Source organism: Pogona vitticeps, chromosome 5 (genome assembly GCF_051106095.1).
Source record: "Pogona vitticeps strain Pit_001003342236 chromosome 5, PviZW2.1, whole genome shotgun sequence".
NCBI classification, from domain to species: Eukaryota; Metazoa; Chordata; class Lepidosauria; order Squamata; family Agamidae; genus Pogona; species Pogona vitticeps.
Window position 1 is genome coordinate 38,796,310 of NC_135787.1, and position 24,011 is coordinate 38,820,320.

Sequence of the window (24,011 nt, forward strand, 5' to 3'; positions counted from 1 at the left end):
AAACCTCTAACCGCAATGTTCCCATAATCCTTTACCATTATACCCAGGATGAGTCTGAAAGGAATTATAAGCTAAAATGAGTGTAAGAGTGAAAGATCCCCACCCTAGATGTATATGCTGCTCCCACATCCATTCTTGGGGACAGGTCCTCTGAAAGACTGCCTCCTCCCATATGCATCTGCCTAGAACCTCAGATTTCCACCAGAGGTTTGTTACGTTTCCACCCCAAGAAGATATTGGTGCATGCAGAAAACAGGGCTTCCACTGTAGCAGCACCACTGTTATGGATCTCTCTCACACAGGGAAGTTAGGCTATTTCTGTTCCTGACCAGCTTCTGCTAAGGTAAAGGTAAAGGTTCCCCTTGACAATTTTTGTCCAGTCATGTTCGACTCTAGGGGGCGGTGCTCATCTCCGTTTCCAAGCCATAGAGCCAGCGTTTTGTCCAAAGACAATCTTCCATGGCCACATGGCCAGTGCGACTTAGACACGGAACGCTGTTACATTCCCACCGAGGTGGTCCCTATTGATCTACTCGCATTTGCATGCTTTCGAACCACTAGGTTGGCGGGAGCTGGGACAAGCGACGGGCACTCACTCCGTCACGTGGATTCGATCTTACAACTTCTTGGTCTTCTGACCCTGCAGCACAGGCATCTGCGGTTTAGCCCACAGCGCCACCACGTCCCAGCTTCTGCTAGGCAGCTAAAATCCCATTATTCTGAAAGGCATTGTGTTCTTAAAATTGTTTTTAAAATTGCCTATTTGGAGATGCTTGCAGTGAGACTGAATAAATGTGAGTTGGATGAGTCAGCGGACAGATGTAGGAACTCTAAATATCAAAAATCTCTCCCTGGCAGTGACATGATCACACTTACACAGGTATAATTTATAGAACAGGATATTGTCCAATGTTCTAATCTATATTTAACAACTGTGTTATCTATTTATATTCATTTGAAAGCCCTGGTGGGCCAAAAACAATATATAACTACTTTCAATAATAAATAGAGACAATTGGCCTCTTCTATTAATACTAAATGAAGCAACTGCATATTTTTATTAACTGTACATTCAATATCACATGCTGTGTGCTAATAAAGCAAAAAAAATCTGGAATTATTGGCTGTAATGTTGCTATATACAGTAAGCAATAGTAATCACTCAGATCCTATCCCTTCCATCTCTTTTCTATATAGTACTGAGTAACATTTCTGAATTAAGAGTCCTACCATTTTTCTAAGAATCAGTATTATCTTTCTAATGCAAAGTAAGGGCAAATATCTTGCATATTTCACACACCATATCAGAATGAGTACTGTAAACTACATTATATTAAGCAAATGTCAGAATCTTTAGAACACATAAAAGTAAACATTTGGGGAAATTTTATCTGGAAGGTGGTAACATGTACACATAATAATAGAGATGCACCCTTGTTGGCCACTAGTTATTTGGAATATTAAGCTTCCAACTCTAATATCATGTGAATATTATTTTGAAAGCAATCCAGCTATTTTAAAAAAAAGTTAGAATAACCTATTGACATATGTGACATATTATAATTACCTGTAGTTCCACACATTAAGAAAACATTTTTTTTACTTTCTGTTTTCACAAATACTTCTGTTCAGGAGTTGCAATAAAAAGTTTCCACAAATAAAACCCCACAGATATAACCACCATAAAAGAAGATTGTTGGAAAATTTTCTATGGGGATTAGCCACTGCAAATGCATTCTGTCACTTTTTAACTACATTTTTCACACAAAGTTATCTTGCTTTTCCCTGCTACTAAGCTACATAAAAGATTGAAAATATATTAGTTAGGAGGATTGTTCAAGGGTGGACTTATCTTTGATTTCAAAAACTTTAAGAATGACTCTACCAAGCATCAAAAGGCAAATTCTAAGATATATTTTATTTGATTTTTATTTCTGTTAGTTGGCCAATTTTATTGGTGATATCTATTTCAATCAAGTAGCAACAAATTAAGCCCAAATTCACAATGGTAAATTTATCAACTGCTTTATCAACTGTATCTTTATAACATAAATATAACTCACAATTCAGGCTGGACATACACTGTTTGACCATTAAAACAATGTTATTGACATTCCATTCTTGTGGGACCATCAAGATGAACAAATCTATTTTACCAGGAGACTAAGGTGCCATGGAACTTTTTGCTGTTTTTGTTGCTTGAGAGTAACATAATTACCCTTTAAGAAACTGTTACTTGAGGGAGTTTGGTTGCTTTATACATAATGATAAGCTGTGTACTATGGATGCACATCCACACGCACGGACATTTGTGCATAAACAAAAATGCTTGAGAGTTCTGTCATCACTGGTTGCTCAAAGTCTCTTTCCAGAGTGTTTATTCTTCTAACATTTTTCCCCTCAGAATAGCAACTCATTGGTCCTTCATTTTAAAATTATGGATCCAATCTCAATATGCTCTCATCAGCATGGTGCTGTAAATATATTTCTTCTCAGCATAGTTCTATTTCCAGTTATTTACAAGACAGTATGGAGCTTATGTTGAACAAGCAGAGACTAATTAAGAGATGTTGCTGGCATAAGCAGTATTTGGTCAGGGCAAGGTTGGGAAGGGGGAGATAAAAGCACTTAAAATAGCATTTACTTTTCAGTTCATACCTTTAATTAGCTGCATAACTCCAGGGACTATAATTATCAAAATTGCTGCAAGCTTGCAAAAGGTTAGGAAAATCTGGATACGGGCACTCCAGCTGACACTCATGCTATTCAGGACCATTACAATAGCTGGAAAGTGGGATTTAAAAAAAGAGAGCGAGAAAGAGAATAGTTAAAAGGAAGAACACTTTATCTATCCAAAAACACCATGATCTCCATCAAGAGAGCATCTTCCCCCAGCATGTATTCTGGACATTTGCGATGGAACAAGATTTACCCTTATAAACATTCCTTTCTTTAGACTTCTTGTAATTTTACCCAATCTTCCTACACTCTCATCCACATGCCTCTACTGGACCACCTGCCACACATTCTACTAGCTATAAATCTCTTGCAACCTTTCAGCAGAAGAAATTAAAGCTTCCTCCTGACTGGTAGAACTGCCTGCCTGACACTGGTAATTGATGGACTGGTATAACTCAGCCCTTACATTGAAAATGCATTTCATATTTCCTTTCAGTTGTAATCTCTGACTGATTTAACTGCACATTTCTATGTCACGTGACAGTGAGCACAATGCTTCACATCCTCACAATTATGGGGTCTGAAAAACATTGCCCTTAAGTGCATTGTTCACATTAATTTCATGTTATTATTTTGTCTTCTTTCCTTCCTTTCGGAGATTTCCAGAGGAGTAACCATGTTAGTTTGCTGCAGCAAAAACAACTAAGAGTCTTGTTATTTTATTTGGAATAAGCTTTTGTTCAACACAGAAGATTTTTTAAAACAGAACTCACTGTGCAAATGATTTTGTGGCAACTACACTATTATTGTTGTTCTACTTCATATCCTATGTCAGTAATGTGTTGTGTTCTCATTAGCAGGATGTCACAAAAAGACCCGGCCGGGATCTAATGGTTGTTGTGGGTTTTTCAGGCTCTTTGGCCGTGTTCTGAAAGTTATTCTTCCTAGCGTTTTGCCAGTCTCTGTGGCTGGCATCTTCAGAGGACAGCACTCTGTGCTCTGGTATCGTTTGTTTGGGAGTTGAGTATTTATGGCTGTGAGATCAGCTTTTGTCTATCTCTCCTCCTTATCACAACAATACATCCACAAACAAGACACACAAATCACCCATCTTCTGAAAAAGTACAAAAGCTGATCTCACAGCCATAAATACTCAACTCCCAAGCCAACTACACCAGAGCACAGAGTGCTATCCTCTGAAGATGCCAGCCACAGAGACTGGTGAAACGTTAGGAAGAACAACCTTCAGAACATGAGCCCGAAAAACCCACAACAACCACTCCCTGGTTTCTTCTGTCAGGCAGTTTTTTGTACCTTGAAAATGTAAAATATAAAAGCAAAGGCCTGATAAATAGATTGAATAAAACTTGAAGGAATTCCATAAAAATGCCTCTAAAATGGCCATAAAAAGTAAATTATGACAGTAACTAGAAAACATTACTTATTATACCAAAAGAGTACAGTGGACCCTCGACTTACAGACAGCTCGACTTACAGACTTTTCGAGTTACAGACTTCTCTGGCCGCAAAATTTAGATTCGACTTGCAGACGGAGAATCGACTTACAGACCAGAAAAAAACCAAAATGGAACAAAAATAGAATAAAAACTGCCAGTTATGGGATTAATCGGTTTTCAATGCATTGTAGGTCAATGGAGATTCGACCTACAGACTTTTCGACTTGCAGCCACCGTTCCAATACGGATTAATTCCGTAAGTAGAGGGTCCACTGTAATTTTATTCATGATACGGTATTACTTTTGAAAGGTAACCTAGTTATATCATCTTTAGCTCAAAAGTAACTAGACAGACTTAACTGCATTCCCTCTAGGTAACTGCTTCCGAGCCATGGCTCAGCCTCGGTATATAAATTCACATACATAAACCTTGTATATAACAGAAAGCTCATAACTCCAATGACCTATTCTATCAGCCACACTAGACGCTGTTCCATGTCCTTGATACAGAGCACATTACCATAGTTTCTCGAGACTGAAGGATGCCTAAGAAGATTCTATCAGAGTTAGCTATAGAATTTCTTGAAAAATCTCACCACTCAGACATGAGGTGTACAAATGTAACTATGTGAAAAGAAATGAAAAACTTTATATTTTCAAGCAAATATCTAAGGAAAAGGACTTCCATTATTCTGCCTTGAACAGAATTATAGAACTCCAGAGAGAAAAATGGGACCCCTGAGTTCTTCAAATGAGAACTTACTAGCAACAATATTTTCATTATATTTCTGGAAGGCAGGTCACTTGTACAGGATGCTTAATTTTTGATCAAATAATGGTTAATGAGACCCTGAGGTATGTGAATGACAAACATCTCACAGTACTCATGGCCTTCCTTCTAAGCAATCTGAGAAATGAATCATAAATCACCCTTCTTAAGTGAGTCATACTTATATCAATGAAAAGCCAACCTGTGTTTGAATATAGTTTATCAGTATTCATGGCAAGGCTTCATTATACATTCAGCCAAGTTCCAACCAGTTGGGAGTTCTGGTTAGCCTTGTGAGTGTGTGCACGTGTGTGGGCAGGCACACATTCCTGTTGTGTTGTGGCTTTGAAGTCTGACATAAAGAAAGGAGAAAGGATGAGGATGTGATTTAATGCTACAACTCTTCTGAACAAAACAGGTTCTGTTTGTTAAGTACTGTATATATGTGTGATCAGCCACCTGGGTAGCTTGTATAGTCCTCCCAAGTTTAATGGTAGCTTTAAAAAAAACTAAATCACAAAGGGATCTTCAATGAATTTAAGGCCGCCATAGCACAAAACTTAAAGGGGGGGGGAGAGTCCTAAAATAGCAGAGAGGCTGAGAAAACAAAGCAGGGGAAACTTCACCTTTTTGGAAGTAGAAACATGGACAATAAGAAATAAAAATGAAGACACTGCAGTACGAAATAGTATTATCAGTGAGGAGAGTTCAGTCCAACAGCAGATCCAAAGAAGATATGAACATTAGCATCATGGAAGATACCAGAAGGTACACCAATAAAGATTGAGCATGAAAAGTTCCATGATTTTTAAAACCCTCACATTTCTAGAGGAAGAGAAAGCATTCAAATTTCATTGCAATTCATACAAAAGAAATTAAGACAAGAGGAACACTGTCTGAATGCCCCAAATGGACCAGTGACATCAGTATCAAAACCATGTACCAGGACACAATGAACTGTATGTGTGGAAGAGCCCTTTAATAGTTACACTGAGTTATTTAACAATAAAGACAGTTTGGTACAGGCCACTGGCCTGTGAAACTAAGTAGTGTACAATTATTTGGTACAGTACACCTGAGTAATGAGCCCATACATCCCATAACAATTTTAAAAATAAGTTTGTGTTTGAAAGCTTATGTTCCTACTGCTGTTTGAAAGAGATAACTGTTGGAATTAATTAAATCCAAGTATTCTAACAACTATTAGGTAGTTGTCCATGATAAACCTGAGCGGGTGGTAATTACATAACTCCAGGCATTCTTAGATGTAAGTAGTTATCTATATTTATTACAGTTGCTTTCCAGGCTTGGTTTTAGTGCTTTCCAGTAGCTCTTGTAACTGTAATTGTAACTAGATGGCTGAAGTGTGCTACTATTATGCAGGGCTGCTTTGAAGTCTTCTCACAAATGTCACTCACTTCAGAATCCAGGAATCCAGATGGTAGCTGAAAATGGCACTGGGAAATATGCTCGTTTGGAAACAATGGAACTGGGTGCTTGTTGCTTCTGAGTGCATTTCAAATGTCCAGGGTGCATATGTTTTAAAGTCTAACATAGCTTTGTACACGGGTACCCAAGGGCGATATTTTCTCACATTGTGCATTAATATGTCCATCAGGAAGACTTCCTTATTGTTTTCTGAAATATGTTTTCTGAAGGTAACCTATTCTAGGCTTGTGTTGATGGGGCCTTTTCAGTTTCGCTATTGCGTCTGGAAAATTCACCACAAGGCACTGGCTCTCCCACAACTAGGCAAAGCTCTCCTTTTTTTAAGTGTCCTCAGGGCTTTTTAATTGTCATTATATTATTTTAATATCTTTTTCTTAGCCCTGCTATATTTTAATCTCCTCTGGTACTTTTTGTTGTTGTTTTATTGTTCTATCGGTTACATTAATTGTGAGTGACTATAATGCCATGGGGGAGATATTCTTCCCTAAAGAAGTCAGGTATAAACTACAAATAATACTTTAATGTGAGCAGGTTCTAAAATCTGTGTTTGCTTTCCTTGCAAATTAAGTCTCGTATCAATACCTGAGGCACATGTTGTCTCTTTTCCACAGTTCTCTGCCAGACTCCACTAGATATCCTTGCTACTGCCCTAGGTATTCTCTGTGCTGAAATAATTCATCAGCAGAGGTATTTACTCATCTTGCAAACCAAAATCAAAAACCTGGGGGAAAATAGGTTTTATGTGCATCTCTGTGTGTGTTTCTATCTGCATTTATTTATATTAACACATTATTTGATGTATTTTATGCATCAGAGTAAGAATTATTCTCTTCTCATCAACAAATGTACACCTGATATTTGGTATGTAATGTGATTATGGTTACAGATAATGGGAATATGACCTAGTCCAAATGCTAGAACATTGCCACCGAAGAAGCCATTTTCTTTATCACAATTTTCGTAGATCAGCTGACCCTTTTTTATTTACCAAATCAAAATATTGCCCAAATACCAAATGCTGTCAGCATATGTCAACTGAAGGAGATTAAAGCCCATTGTGGTTGAAGTATAGTACAGCATGTTCCTCATTGGTATCATTGAACTTAAATAGTCTGTTCTGAAACAATTTCTTCCTAGTTTAGGAGATGATCCATAGAAAACTCTTTTACGCCTGGCTCATTAGAAGTATACTCAAGAGGGTTGGGCTCTGGCTCTTACCCATGTATTCTGGGCAGGGCTAACATACTACCACTGGAGGCAACAGGTACTGTTTTTGCTCTCTGGGGGCAAATTGGCTTCTTCAGCAGTTTTTAGCATGCCCTACATTAGTGTCAGCCTAGTTCATCTTACTATAATTATTCCTTCACGTGTTTCTTTCAGTGTCTCTCCTGACAGCATTATGGCTTGGATTCAAAGGCCTTCCTAAAGGAGACTCTGGTTTCACTGAAGCAGCAACTAATCTGACTGGCTTGGCACTGCCTCTCATTTGGTCCCCATGGCAACAGTTTACTGCTCACTCCTATCTCCCTCTCCAGGTGTTGTTATTTCAGGAAAACTCCACCCTGCTGCCTCTTTCTTTTTAATTACTGTTCAAAATTCTGGCTTATCTCAAAGATTTCCCCATTAAATGAATCACAATGAGATCTCATTCCAAATTATGTCCTCATTGTGGTCAAATTAAAGACACTGAGGAAAATATTTATAATGGAATATTCTTCCTGCCTCCTCTCCATCATCCCACCAATTCTGTTTCAGGGACCTTTGTGGTTTTCAAACAACTGTTTCAGTGTTATCTTCCCATGAAATATATCACACATTAACCTCTAAAGCTCATAACCATATTTCAATTTCCCACTTAGAGCTTTGTGCTTCGTATAATGAAGAGAGAAATGAATGTGGTCAAGTATCAATTCAATTCTTAAAAAAAAACCTCCTGTTTATGAGTGCGGGATATTGTGTTTCTGTACCCATAATGCAAAATACCAGGAAATGGCCTGATGTTGTTGTGCGATATTGTGTCCACATTGCCAGCAGGATAAAAGTGCCACACTTTACACAGGAAAGGGCAGCCTGGATCTTGACAACACTCAGGTGAGCAGTTAAGATGATCTACTATTCAGAAAGAGACAACAAGCAGGGGAAATCCTAGAAACTGGTTTCTTTTTCATTAATTAACTACTTCTAGTTAACCACTCCGAGAGAATGGCTCATCAAGTTTTGTGGAGCCAACAATCTGTTTATTGCCAGTAGACGCTTCAAGCAAACAAACAGAAAATTGTACATATGGACATCACCTATACAGGTGGATATCACCAAATGGCCAATATAGAAATCGAATACACTTCATAATTTTAAGAAGGAGACAGAGAAGCTGTATTCTTTCTACCAAAACAAGACTAGAAACAGATTTGGCTACCACAAATTGTTAATACCAAAAATTAGAGTAAAGTTGAAAAAAATATCATGGTGCAAAGTATAATTGAAATAATATTTCTGATTAAATGGCCATATAAAGAACAGACTTGCATTACTAAATTCAATTGACCATGAATCTGAGAAACTGTGATTGAACTCAAAGATAATACTTAGTGAAGGATGCAAGGAAATGAAAAGCTTAGATAAATGATGGCAGAAATACATGAAATTGTTAAGGACAGAAGCAAAAGGTAAGGGGGGCAAATTTAGTCAGAATAAGTGACTTTCAAGCAGAGATAAAGAAAACTATTATAATATCCTGTACAAAGTCAAAGAGAGAATAACACAAAGGAAAAACAATAGATCTCTTCTGAAAGAGCCAAGAAACCAAAGAGAAATTTAAACCTAGATTATAAAAAATGCTGAAAGATCAACAGGGGACCATATTCTCTTGGCAAGATCATTTTTTAAAAAAAGTGGAAACAATATAGTGAAGAATTGTACAAAAGAGATAGGATGATGACATTCCTTTGAAAAGAGATCCTATGATGAGGAACCTGCAGTTTTAGAAAGTGAAGTAAAAGCTGTTTCAAAACTGTTTTGGAGAAATATATCACCAAGGGAAAATGGAATACCAATAAAATTATTCCAAGTTGAAGAGACCAAATCTGTCGAAATCTTAAGAAGAATATGCCAATGAATGTGGAAAACAAAATAATGGACCGCATACTGGAAGCATTAAATATATATTCTAATGCCCAAGAAAATAAATGCCAGAGCATTGTAACTGTAGGACTATTGCAATAATGTCCTATTCTAGCAAAGTGATGCTCAAGGCGCTATATAAGAAAGACATCTACCATATATGAGCAAGAAATTGCCAATGTTCACACTTGATTCAGACAAAGAAAAAGCATTTGAAAATATATTGCAAATATACATTGGCTACAGGAGCCTATCAAAAGTTTTCAGAGGAAAAAAATATAGGTCACAACAAAGTGTCTGTGTCTCAATAATAGGAAGCTATGTTTTTTTCTGAAAGAAACAGATGTGGCTCAGCATTTGAGCACCCTGATGTATTGTGGACAAGAAGTTACTGTTAAGACAGAATATGGTTTCCCATTGGCAAAAGTTTCAGAAAGGGGGATATTTTATCTCCCTATCTGTTCAGTTTTTCCTGACCCAACTCTGGGAGGCAATGGACGACAGGAGGGCCTGGCGTGCTCTGGTCCATGGGGTTACGAAAAGTCGGACATGACTAAACAACAACAACATCTGTTCAGTCTCTTCTCAGAACTAGAGATGGGTTCATGAAGTTACTTTTTTTTCCTGAACAAACCATGAATTGTGTCATTTTTTCATTCTGGATTTTTTTTTAGATAGCACAGTGGCTGTCTTTAAAAAAAACCCAACAACCCAGCAGGCTTCCTGCCCACACAGCTTGCCTCTCACCCTCTTCCCACTGGCCCTGTTTCCTCCCTACCTTTTCCTGCCACTGCATCCTCCTCCACCATGGCTGATGCGGCCATTCTGAGAGACTGCTGCTCTGGCAGGCCAGCTGGTCTCTGCTCATGTCCCTGCCTCTCAACTGGGAGGCAGGGATATGTGCAGATGGCCCCTGGCCAGCTGACATACCAGCTAACTAAAAAAATTTTTAAAAAAATCCAGAACCAATACGAACCAACAAATTAGCAATTTTTTATGAACCTCCTGATTCGTTTTTAGCTTTCTGCTATCATACAGAAATCTGGATCAGATTCAGATGAAGGAGGAGTGAAAATTGGTGGAACAAACAGCAGTAATTTAAGATATGCAGATAGCACCGAAGCACCAATGAGAAGAAAGCCTAATGCAGGATTGAAGTTGAAATATTCTGCTTTGATTACAACACATATTGTGTCCAGTTGTGGAAATGATAATGCAAGAATGATATTGGCAAGCTGGAACATGTCCAGAAGAAAGAAAATAAAATAGTAGAAGGTCTGGAAACCAAGCCCTATGATAAATAGAGAGATAACTGAATACTTGTAGACTAAAAAAGGCTGAAAAGTGGCAAAATATTTGCAGAACTGTTGCATGGAAGATAAAGCAACATATCTCCCCCACTCTGGCCGCATTGCATTGGCTGCCCATCCGATTCCGCATCGACTTCAAAGTACTGATGCTTACTTATAAAGCCCTAAACGGTTTAGGACCTCAATATCTGGCGGAACGCCTCCTCCCACCAAGATCTACCCGTGTCACTCGCGCAAGCCAGGAGGTAAGGCTGAGGAGCCTGACGCCGAGAGAGGCCCGTAAGGAAAAGACCAGAAATCGGGCCTTCTCGGCGGTGGCTCCTCGCCTATGGAACAACTTACCTCCTGAGATTCGTGCGGCCCCCTCGCTGGGCACTTTTAAAAAACAACTAAAAACATATATGTATAAGCAGGCCTTCCCAACAGCTAATTCCAACAGTTAATTCCTGATGATTTTTCTTCTATACTCCTTTGTTCTTTATCTTTGTGTATTTGTAATGTTTTTAATATTTACTATTGTTGATTGTAAGCTGCCTAGAGTGGTCGAATCTGTCCAGATAGGCGGGATAGAAATGAAATGAAATAAATAAATAAATAAATAAATAAAGCAAGCTTCTGAAACTCCAAGAGGCAAGACCCAAAACAATGGTTTAAAATTACAAGAAATGTAATTTTGACTAAACATAAGAACTTTTCTACTGTAAGAGCTCTTTGACAATGGAATGAAGTCCTGTGTAACATGGTAGAAAACTCTCTTGAATTCGGGACTTTTGAATAGAGGTTGAATGACCATCTGTCAGCGGTATTTTAGCTACAGATTTCCTGCTTTAGCATGGATTAGTTTAGATTTTCCTTTGTGCCTTTTCCAGCTCTATAATTCTATTCATTTGTATTTCCTTTTTTTCCAGTAATGTCAGTAAGTCACTGCAATATGGGACTTACAACAGTAGAATATAGGTAAGGAGGGGGCTTCTGAGATATCTCCATCACTATTTGAAAGACAAAATCACAACCTGACTTTGGAACATCTGTATAAAATGCCTCCTGCAGTCGCCTTGACAGAAAGGTCAACACTGTCAAATGTTCAGGTTTTCTCAGTGGCCCAATATCTAAATGCATTAATATTTCAGACCTCACTAGATTTAGTTACACAACACAATATCCAGTCCCATACCTATATCAAGTCTCTTCCTAGTTACAAAGGCTGGAGTGTGGAGTTTAACTGAGAAGAAGGGAGGGAAATGTATGAAAGCCAGAAGACATAAAAAAGTGGCCCTCGCCTTCCACATTTGATTAACGAAAAGCTAGAGAATAGCAGTATCAAAAGGTCTCAAAAGGACTAAGTAGCCACACTTGGACAGCCACTTTGCATTCTTGCATTTCCTTTTCTTTGGGATGGTTTTGGTTGCTGCCTCCTGTACAATGTTATGAGCCTCCATCAATACTTCTTCAGGCACTCTGTCCACCAGATCAAGTTCCTTAAATCTGTTCTTCACTTCCACTGTGTATTCATAAGGGATTTGGTTTAGATTATACCTGACTAGCCCAGTGGTTTTTCCTACTTTCTTCAGTTTAAGCTTGAGTTTTGCTATAAGAAGCTGATGATCAGAGCCACTATCAGTTCCAGGTCTTATTTTTGCTGACTGTATAGAGCTTCTCCAACTTTGGTTGCAGAGAACATAATCAATCTGATTTCGGTATAGCCCATCTGGTGATGTCCATGTGTAGAGTTGCCTTTTGTGTTGTCAGAAAATAGTGTTTGTGATGACCAGCTTGTTCTCTTGACAAAACTCTATTAGCCTTTGCCCTGCTTCGTTTTGAACTCCAAGGTCAATGTTTATTCTTGCCATCTCCTGTTTGACCACATCCATCTTACCAAGGTTCATAGATCTTACATTCCAGGTTCCTATGCCTTTCACTTCCAGGCACGTCCACAGCTGAGCGTCCTTTCGGCTTTGGCTCAATCACTTCATTAGCTCTGGAGCTACTTGTCCTCTGCTGTTCCTCAGGAGTATGTTGGACACCTTCCGACCTGAGGGGCTCATCTTCCCGCATCATATCTTTTAGCCTTTTGTTTCTGTTCATGGGGTTTTCTTGGAGTGGCTTACCAGTTCCTGCTCCAGGTGGATCGTGTTTAGTCAGAACTCTCCACTATGACATGTCCATCTTGGGTGTCCCTGCACAGCATAGCTCATAGCTTCTCTGAATTACTCAAGCCCCTTCACCACCATGATGTATGAGTGAACAAGCCGGTCCCAGGGGCCAAACCCTGATTAGGTCCAGCTGGGATGGGGATATTCATATTTCTTTACGAATACAAATATCCCCATCTCTAATCTAATCATAAATGGAACAGTATTGAACTTTCCACACAACAGTTCCAAATTCTTCCAATATCATCATTAGCCACTAACATATTGCAATACATACTCCTTTTTTCTTGGCCGTCATGAGCCAGATGACACACATCCTGGATTACAAACTGTAGGAGCTACTTCCCTTTGTCTCTACTATGACAGCTGCACAAAAGAGGAAACTTCAGGTATTTTTAATCTCACAAGAAATTACCTTTAGGGAAACTCATATCTAATATTTTCACTATATCTCCATAGCTGTCCAGTCTAGTCAAAAAATAGCTTCCTCCTGATGTTACTGCTACTTTACATTAGCACTACCCTTCTTTGCATAAATGCACAGTTTCACTCATATATTCTATAATTTTAGGAGTCCAGTTTGTTCATTCTAAATTACCATTAGGAACTATTTATTCTGAGACCATTACAACAATTCAGAAATTACATTTCATTCTGCCTCAGATTGGATCTCAAGCATAAGAACTCATTTGATTTGCACTGAGAAGACACTGAATGCAGTTTTCCTCTCCTCTCGTAAATTTTCTTTCTTTTATCACCTGATTTGTTCAGTTTCTCCTATATTTAGATACTTACTGATTCCCACAGCTGTAATGAGCTTAACAGCAAGGTCTGGAATTTCACACTGCATAAAAAAGGGTTCCAACAGGTAGCGTCCAAATGCGAGAGATATTACTGCTGTTGCAGCTGGTCTGCAGAAAAGAAAGCAAGACAGAAAGTCTGAATTTTGCAAGAAAGCCTGACAACTTACCTGACTACTACCCAGGTAACGTAATGAGTCAAATACAAAGAGCAGAGCTGTTTTGTCTTCTCGCCCACTCCTCCATTTCTTCCACTACTGATGAAGAAAACAAATCTGACTCCAGAGATATAAGTCTATTCATGTTTATCTGTCCCTCAAATTCAAGAAGGAAACTTTATTCTTCCAGGTCATGATAGCAAGATACAGATTGCAACTTCTGGTTTTAAGGGAGGAAAAAACATGTAATTTTAGACAAAAATATGATGCTTAGCTTCCCCTGCTGTGTTATTTTAATCTATAATCTTGGCAATCTTAATGGTTTTTCATGTATTTTGCTTCATTTCAATGGTTTTACAGTGTGGCAAGTTAATATCCTTTTATTAATCTAAATGTGGTTTTACCTGGGTTTTTTATGCTTCTTTCAAGAGTTTATAAGCTGTCTTGAGCACTGTTTTTAGTGGAAAGATGGGGCATAAATAAATAAATAAGTAAACAAACAAACAAACTTTTTCCTTTATTCTTTTCCAGGTTTAAGACTGCATGAAGAAAGGATGATTATTTGCACCCCTCCCAAATCTATGAATACTAATAGGGATAAAGATGATTATTGTGTTCAGAGCACGGGCAAACCAATTAAAGTTATAATTCAAGGTATTCTTTTTGTTGGGAAAAAGAAAGTCTTGTTGAACTTAATGGACTTGATGCCCAATGCCCAAGTAACCAAACATCAGATACTATTAAGAAACCATCAGATTCCATTAACATACGATACTGTTAAGAAAGCATTACTGAATGTTCAACCTTATTGTGGCAAGCATGAACTTACTCACACTAAATGTCTGTGTGTTTGCAGTCTTAAAATATAATATAAATCAAAACAGGAGGAGTGAAAGGTAGGAAAGACAAATTAACGCTCCTTGAAATGTGTGGATGAAGGAGGAGATATGTTAATTGCATCCTTTTTACAAATACCTAGGGAAAGGCATACAGTGGTGCCTCGCTTATCGATTGCTTCGTTTAACGAAGAATTCGCTTAGCGATGGGTTTTTTGAGGAATTTTCTGCATTGTTTAACGATGTTCTCTATGGGCGATTTTCGCTTAGCGATTTCGGGACCATGCTTCGCATAGCTATTGCATTTTGGGTCCCCTGTTTCACATAACGATGTCCGTTTTCACTATTTTAAAAGTGTCTTAAAATGTTCAAAAACTGTTTTAAGTGCTTGGAATCATTAGTGCACCTTGTAAAACCTTTGCAAACTTAATTTGGCTTTGTTCTGACTCTTTGTTAATTTTTAGTGAATTTTCCCCAAATTGTGTTTTTTTTGTGTTTTTTTGCAAAAAATATTTTCTCAGATAAGAAACAAGCATGTGTTTTCACAGGAGTGAAAGCTGACTGCTTTTCCCCCTTCACTCTATTGCTCAAGGAAATGTGCCCTGTAGAAAGATCTAGTGACTGGGAAGAGAATATACCACTCAGATTTCACTTTCTGCTTCAGAGAGAATATTATTGGCCACTCATTCTTGCATCTTTCTCATTCTCTTCCTTAGCTAATGCTTCCAAGATGGAATGTATTCTAAATCTTTCATCACAGAATGAGGTGGTACAGTCCTGAGATGGTGATGAGACTGTGCTATTTCATATCGTTAGCAAGAAACGCCTCTCCCCTCCCCCATACATTAAAGAGGGCTCATTAGAATGGTAAACAGTGGTATTTTAAGTGCCAAAATGCTTTTGGATATATAAATATTATTAAAATGGTATCTTTCATTTAGCAGTTTATGCTAAACACTCTGTTCTACATCTGCTTCTGCTTCGTCACTCTTATTGTCCTGGGGGGAAAGGCATCAGGAGATGAGGACATGTAGCCTCTCTCCCACCTCTTTCACTCCCAGCACCTCTAGGATATAACTCAGCACTTCTGGCTGCAGAGAACAAAGAGGAAAAGGTACAGACTGCATTCTTCATACTGCTCTGTCCCATCATTAGTGGCAGTGACTAACTGGCTGTTTAAGCTGCTGCTTCCTCTCCCTCATCCCACCTCACTTATGCATCAGTTCTTTCCCACCTTTGGGGACATGCAGGCAAATAAGCTAGTTTTCATTCAAAGCACACATTCACTCTAGACCAGTGGCTCCCCACCTTGGGTTCCCAGATGTTCTTGGACTACAATGCACAGAAGCCTTCACCACTAGCTGTGATGATCAGGATTTCTCAGAATTGCAGTATAACAACATCTGGGGACCCATAGTTGGTAAACACTGCTCTAGACTATGAGGCTAACTATATGGACTACTTAGCCAGCTGTTGGTCTTAAAGATGACAGTCAGACAATGTCTTTGCTAGAGTGCACCAGCCTGCCCTGATGTGTTCCTATTCATACCTTTCTGTCCCAGGTCATGGGGCTTCTATTTTTCTGGTGTGGGTATGATCATTCTGGTTTGGATTGATTCCAGCACATGTGATCACTGGAGCCAAACCAAAGCAAACATTCCTCTTTCAAATTGCCAATATATTTTTTAAAAATAATGGTGCATAGACTGTTTTTATATGCTGAATAAGAGCATCGACCAACCCTTGTTAGTGATTCCACCACTTGAACCAGATAGATAGATAGATAGATAGATAGATAGATAGATAGATAGATAGATAGATAGATAGATAGATAGATAGAGAGAGAGAGAGAGAGAGAGAGAGAGAGAGAGAGAGAGAGAGAGAGAGAGAGAGAGAGAGATTGAGAGTGGGGGGGGGATTTAACTGCTGGTGGTTTCTTCACCAGCCCTTTAAGGTGAGGGAAAGAAGTTTTAAAAATATCATAACTGATGTAGCGCATCAGTGATAGTCTGCATAAAGTTAAAAAAAATCACTTTCCCTGTTCTTTGCTGAGCAGGATAAATGATTAATTTGTCAGTAACCTGAAGTGGGCTCACTTATTAAGCCACTTTATGATATTGACAGGGGACACATCTGTGTGAACACTCAGGCTTGATTCGATCATTCTAATCAAGCTTGGCTGTTCCTAGGTAGCCCACACTAGCTCTTTTTCTGCTGTTACTGTAATTGTACCCTTTGAGGATGGCTGCTTATAAAACGTCTCTCTCCCTCTCCCTCTCTCTCTCCTTCTCCTCTCTTCCATTCCTCATCCTAGCCTCCCTTTAACTCCCACCTTCCTTCTTGTTTTGGAGGACCCCAACACTTAGTGGGGAAGATAAAGGAGACAGGAGACAGTGGAAGTGAGATTTGGTTTAATAGGTAAATTAATCCTTCTGTGTTTTCTGTGTAATTCTGGAATAAAAGCCTTCTTCAAATGAAATCCAACTGGCATGCTTCTCCCAAACTGGAAAGCTGGGAGGGAAAGGAAGAAAAAGTGGGATCTAGTGAGTCAGATGAGAACAGAGAAAGAATCAGCATTGCCAGTAACACCTTGGCAGAAGAACAAGTACTTTTCTTCACATCTCTACCATTGATTGAGATTAACCTCAATGTGTTTTTCTTACAACACTTTACTGCATCACATCTCTGTGAAATCCAGATCTTTCCTTTTGTTAGGCAGGAAAGCCAACCATTTTTCTTGTAAGATGCCATGAAATGGCACAAACAATATGATTTCTAAAAGAGCAGCTTTGCCCATCTCATATAACACAGTCAGTTCCTGAGCTACCAGCTTGGGACACATACATGTGCCTCTAAAACCCCAGGCTCAAGGGGATCAAGGGGATAACACAATAAACATATCCTGACTTTCTGGTTAACACTGCTACTGGCACGTGCACACACACACACACACACACACACACACACACACACGCAGAGAGAGAGAGAGAGAGAGAGAGAGAGAGAGAGAGAGAGAGAGCACTAGTCTTTTACCTGTTCTGCTAGGTGAAAAATATACAGGATATGTTATTGTGCTGAGACACCCATCTTTATTGAGGATGAGAAAAATGTGTATTTGTTAAAACCTGGAACAAGCCATCTGGAGCACAGAAGCAGAGGACAGGGGGAAAGTGAAGCACCTCATTTGCAGCCCATGCTCCAAATTCCAATCTTACAAAGCAACTTTTCTTTATGGAAACAAAACCAGCATTGGTGCTGTGTTGCAGATATTAGCATTCATGTTTAGCTGTCCCCAGAGAATTTGCCCTAGAAAAATAACAGGGGACAAAACATATTGGAACAGTACATATTAGTTTGTTCCAGATATCAGAAAGTTGTGCATAGTGGTGGCAGAAAGGGTACTCCTTGATAGCTATAGGTCACATGCCAATTTTTATGATCTAGAAATGTTTTACCTTTATTGATACTTTTGTTTTTTTGTGTTATTTGTTTTTATTTTTTGTTTTTTTCCTTCTGGGTGTCAGCAAGCATTTGCTAAGTAATTCAGTGCTCTTACAATACTGCCAGGACATGATGTATGTGAGAGAAACATCAATTCACAATGACTTAGCATTGTTGATTTTTTAAACAGATGATCAGCACAGCTTACTGCGTAGGTGTATGTAGCAACATAATCAAGTGAAACCAGCTGTATAGACAAAGAGAAAAAAGGAAATGAAAAGGCATATATGTTTCACTGAGTGAACTGCTTTCCGCAATATGACACTCAGAAAGAGAAACAGGTAAATAGATCAAGAGGCTAAACTACCTATGTGTAAAATAATTTGCCAGCCATTTAAACTGCATTTGTCTTCTGTGATTTGAAACCTATTTAAAATATCATCAACAAACTCAGCACCAGGCAAATCAAGAGCTGCACAATGTGCTTTCTATCATCACAACAGACAAGAAAATTGTAGATTTATAGGGTTGTAAACGGTAGCCAAGATACTTCAGAATGGAAACACTACTAATGTTAAACCAGTTTGGCCAGCTCTACTTCTTTTTCACACAGTGAATACAATTTCATACAAAGAAACACAAGGTCAATCTAACATAAGTGTACAGTATATGTATGACTAGAGGTAAAGGTAAAGGTAAAGGTGCCCCTTGACAATTTTTGTCCGGTCATGTTCGACTCTAGGGGGCGGTGCTCATCCCTGTTTCCAAGCCATAGAGCCAGCGTTTTGTCCGAAGACGATCTCCCGTGGTCACATGGCCAGTGCGACTTAGACACGGAACGCTGTTACATTGCCACTGAGGTGGTCCCTATTGATCTACTCGCATTTGCATGCTTTCGAACCACTAGGTTGGCGGGAGCTGGGACAAGTGACGGTTGCTCACTCCGTCGCGTGGATTCGATCTTACGACTGCTGGTCTTCTGACCCTGCAGCACAGGCTTCTGCAGTTTAGCCCACAGTGCCACCATGTCCCTTTTATGTATGACTAGGAAACACATACAAATATGTAACAAGTTCAAGGCCAGTTAACAATTTGTCCCCAAAAAATATCCTATTTGGGCACAACTGCCAGGCACCATCTGCTTAATTCCTCTTGGTGCCCATTGTCACCTGAAATACTGTGGTCTCCTCAGTCCAGTCTTCCATGCCAGCCCACTGGAAATCTACATCTGGGATATCTATGGGTTCCTCGTTTACTGGATAAAGCTGCACATTATTTAGAACTGCCTTTGCTCTTCAATGATACCAAGACTGAATTTAGAAATGTCATCTGAAGAAATGTACATCCACCCTACTTTTTTTTTGAGGGGTGTGTGTCTTTTTTTGGTTTCTGTTTGTTTAGGTTTGTTTGTTTGCAATCCCAGAGAATGCAAGCATATGATCCGTATGCTTTCTGGAGTCAGTACTTGGGCTTTTTCTGAGGAGACCCCCTCCATACAAACTACAAACCAAATTGTGGATGTATGCACATGTCTCATTTGAGAGCACAAAATAATTTGATGAAATATAATTATTTGATGCAAGTAAATTCTATAAAAATCCTATGCAATACTTTTTTTGGAATTTCAAAGTTTGATTCATTCCAAACCATAATTGTTGGTTCACATGATGCATGAATATTATTGATGTTCCCTATAAGCCTAGAATCTAGAAACAATAAAGTCAAACCTTTTTTTAAAGTTTTATATTTTGAATTTCTTAGCATTAAATCCAGTTGTTAGACTGAGCTGCAGTAGAACCATTGAATCAACAGGTTCAGCAGAAATTTAAGCAACCTATTCTTTCAAAGAATTTGTTTCAGTTGGAGTGAACAATTGGATTTACCTCTTAATTTGTACAAAAATATGTCAGGAACACTGATGCAACCACCACTGTTAAATTAGAAAATATTGGGAAGCCGAAAGAAAACACATACATTAAAGAACAGGCCATCTAACCACATTACATTAAGACAATGCTTTGACTTATGCAGGTACACTGGGAGGAAAACAACAACAACTTACCGTATGATGAGCAGTTCCACCCAAACTCTTACGAAAGCAGGTAATGGACCAAAGGCTTCCAGGATGTACGTATAGTGCCCTCCAGATTTCTTGATACTTGTGCCCAGTTCAGCATAACAGAGAGCACCTATACAAATGCAGTTAATATTAAACCAAAGCTTTGAAAAGCAAGCCCTTCCGTCAACTTTTGTCTAAAGTTTTTAGAGTCGGACACTTATTTCCTCCTTGCCATTTCTTTTCAACAAAGGATACAACAGAAGACAACAGTAAAACTGTTACTGAGAATGCATATTTCATTTTACTGTGAATTTTGACAGTGTTAATCGAATAATTAATCATGAACAGTTCTTTCTTAACTTTACTGCAGAACTTCAATGCAGGTTAAAGGATCTCGATCATTTTCTTTCCTTGTTTATTTTAATTAACACATCCTATCGAAGGGCCAAATTAGATGTTTTAATAGGCCAGTCAAGCTATTTGCATCTCAGTTTCATTTTATTGGCAACTCATACACTGTAGCGGTTATATATTTCGTATATAAATGCAGTGAAATTAATTTAATTAATGTTTAAGAAAAACTACAGTGCCATTTGAAAGTCCTCCTCTTGAAATAACTTCTCCCAAATTAACATCAGAGAATTTTCTGTAAGAATTACGTAGCTAGCTGTTCATTATGTGTTGTTTCATTTTTTAATTTAAGAATTCTGTCACTTAATCTCTTCTTGCAAAATCAACAAGGACAAAAATGAAGCACAGAACAATTTCAAGGCTGTGTAAATCATATTGTAATCAGAGAACATTAAGAGGACTTTAACAGGTCAGATCTTTCAACACAAAATCAAAATATACATGTATTCAGAAGAGTAACTTTTAACTTCTCCTGCAAGCTGAAGCTCAATTAAAAAGTAGCCTAAATAGAAACAAATTCTAACTTCAGTACCACTTAGAAAGATACAGTTTTGATACTGACCCTGTAAATGTTCCTCTCAATTATTGTTTGCTCAAGAACTATATGTTCTGTTTCTGATCAAGATCTATTTTGACTTCATCCAGCTGTATGTTTAGCAAGGGTGGGTAAAGCATTGGCTCTGTTCTTTAAAGATTGCGACAAATTGACACAGGGCAAGTTCCATGCATTTCATTGCTTGAGCCATGATATGATATTGGCTCTTATTGAACTTCTTTTTCCTAACACCCCAAAATAAGTAGGCTTGGCTGATAACAATGCCTATAGCCATGTGTGCTTTCAACTTCTTTATCTTTCTTTTGGGGGCGCACCACATTCTCCTCTTCCTAATTCATTTCTGCCTCAGGGTAGAGTAGGGGGGAAATGGTGCCACTTGCCCACATACCAACATGGCTAGTTACAGCTCTGATTGTTTTGTAGGATTAAGTGGGTGGTATATAAACCAATCTCAATTTTTGTACTATTTCTGTGGAGGGTAACTACTTCAGCAAAACTTACACATTTCTCTTTTTTAAAGTAAAACGGGCTGAAATCATGTTTAACTTAAGCTGCAGCAATTTTGCTGGCAATTAAATTTTTCTGATTTCTACCCCCAAAAATCCCAAGGTTACCTGGGGATCTCTTTAGTCATGGCGGAGACTTCCAAAAAGCACTGATAAAATCACCCCAACAACAATGATTTTCAGAAATGATAGGCTTCCTCTCTTCCTTCAGTTACCAATGACAAAAGAGATCACAAAGAAGCCTTGGGACCTTCAGGGAAAGAACTAGAAATGTTTAATTTCCAAAAGATCACTGTGGCTGATGGTGTCATTAGCCTTGTAAGTAAGTAAAAGCAAAAGGATGTCAGCCAGCATTTTGCAATTATTTTAAGTTAGACTAATTGAGCATTATTCCCTTGAAATATAATCTGGTACATGTCTAGTTAGATGTTAATCAGAGAGTCACTGTTCTGGGAGAAAGTATGATATAAATCAAAGAAATGAAAATAATAAATAAGCTTTACTGAACTCAATTGCACCTTTTCACAAGTATAAATGAACAGTATTACAGCTTAACTATTTGAGAGCCCCAGAGCCTACTTTTAACATAATTATTCCGTGCAAGACCTATAGATGTAATAATCAAGATGAAAGCTCCTCTAAACAATACAGTACAGCAGTTAGGATGCTGGTCTGGGTACTGGAAGATCTTAGACCTAGCTCTCACTAAGCATGTGTAGGATTCCTTGGGCCCGTGAAGTAAGTCAGCCTGACCTGTCTCTCAAAGTTGTTTTGAGGATAAAGAGGGGAAGAGGAGGGGGAGGACCCTTGTGCTTATAAGAAAAAGGCAGTTATAAATGTAACTAATATATGAAAAGGTACGTTTCTTCATGAAAGAATCCTCACTAGCATTTAGGGTGAGAAGCCCCAGCTCACTGTGTACACATTCCAGACAAACATGAGCATCAGACTGTCTCTTATTTAAAACTTTGTCTGAGTCTTCTCACATCTCTCTCCTCTCTTCTCTTCTTTTTCCTTTCCTCTGCCTTCTCTCCCTCTCTTCCCTTCTAGTTCAACAGAAGTTTACACCATTCAAACTCTCATCTAGCCAATAAGGGGCAAGGCATACATTTCGCAGATGTTTTTCAGACTGAACAGTTCATCTCTCCTGTTGCCGACACTCCACGAGCATGCTACACGTCATTCTCAGCAGCCAGGCAGAAAGCAGACCCAAACACACACCTTCTGGCCTGCTAAAGGACACTCCTTTCTCCACTTACTTCAGGGAGCCTTAAGAAATACTATTCTTTCTTAAAAGTCTATATAACAACATTCATCAGAGCTTTGTGTCATCATCCGTATGCTTTCAAAGCAGCTCAAAGATCCCTCCTGCCAAAAAATTACTGAAGCAACATTAATGCTAGGCATCAAACCAGCCTCTTGATCTTGAGCATCAAATCTCTTAAAAGTCCACTAGCTACCCCCCAGGATCAATTTTAAACTTTCACAAACTTACCAAAGAGTGAAAGGATACCACAGACAGTCCAGACAGTCAGGGACATTCCCACACTGCCCGTGTGTTGAAGGATTCCTTTAGGTGAAATGAAGATTCCCGCTCCAATGATTGTACCAATTATAATGGAGATTCCTCTCAATAAAGTGATTTTCTTCTTCAGCACCACTTTGTCTCCATGAGTTGCCTTGGCATTGTACGGTGAAGGCAACTTGCCATTCGCTGATCCCTGCAGGTAGCTGCCATTAGAGACTGCCGAGACAGGAGCCTTCCTAAACATAGTTTAGTGTTGCCCACACACCCCAGAGTGAACTTCTAAAAACTCTCCGGCAAGCTCTTCAGATCTTTCTTTCTCCTCTTTCTCTCTCTCTCTTTGCCTAGCTAATTACTTTTACAGCTCGCTCCCACACTGCTTGTAGTCTTTTCAAACCACTTGTGCCAACAGGTATAAAACTCTTCAGGTGTCTTTTTTTTCTTTTTGTTTAACTTTTCCCTGCTATCTGAAGGCTGCTGAAGAACACCTGCCCTTTCTCACAGCTACCTTGGTGCTGCTCTGTCATTGGAAGCCAGCTCAGCTTCCGCATGGTCTTGTATTTAAGCTCGCCTGTCATACTAAGTTACTCTTGCTGAATGATGATGCAAATTCTCCAGGTTTGCATCAGCCATAGAAGCCAGATCTGGCTGTAGCATTACTCAGCACTTTTCTCCCCTACGGTAGCAGGATGTTGCAAAACTAACTTGAATTCTTCTGAAAGATAAAAAAAGAAAAAGCACACACACAACCCTGACCGATCCTTAGTGAGTCAGTTACGGTA

The 24,011-nt window shown here is 38.8% G+C and overlaps 1 protein-coding gene across 2 annotated transcripts in view; it reads right to left on the reverse strand.

The window, feature by feature from the left end:
• SLC7A11 (solute carrier family 7 member 11) overlaps nucleotides 1–23,792 on the reverse strand; it is an 83,005-nt gene extending 59,213 nt beyond the window's left edge. For both annotated transcript variants that reach the window (XM_020783090.3, XM_073001644.2), the window contains exons 1-4: nucleotides 23,200–23,792; nucleotides 20,235–20,361; nucleotides 13,733–13,848; nucleotides 2,659–2,784 (exon numbers count right to left, since the gene is read on the reverse strand). In XM_020783090.3, the coding sequence (XP_020638749.2) occupies nucleotides 2,659–2,784; nucleotides 13,733–13,848; nucleotides 20,235–20,361; nucleotides 23,200–23,476 (646 nt within the window). In that variant the 5' untranslated portion in view covers nucleotides 23,477–23,792. The remainder of the gene's footprint in view (nucleotides 1–2,658; nucleotides 2,785–13,732; nucleotides 13,849–20,234; nucleotides 20,362–23,199) is intronic.
• Between the last annotated feature and the right edge of the window lie 219 nt (nucleotides 23,793–24,011).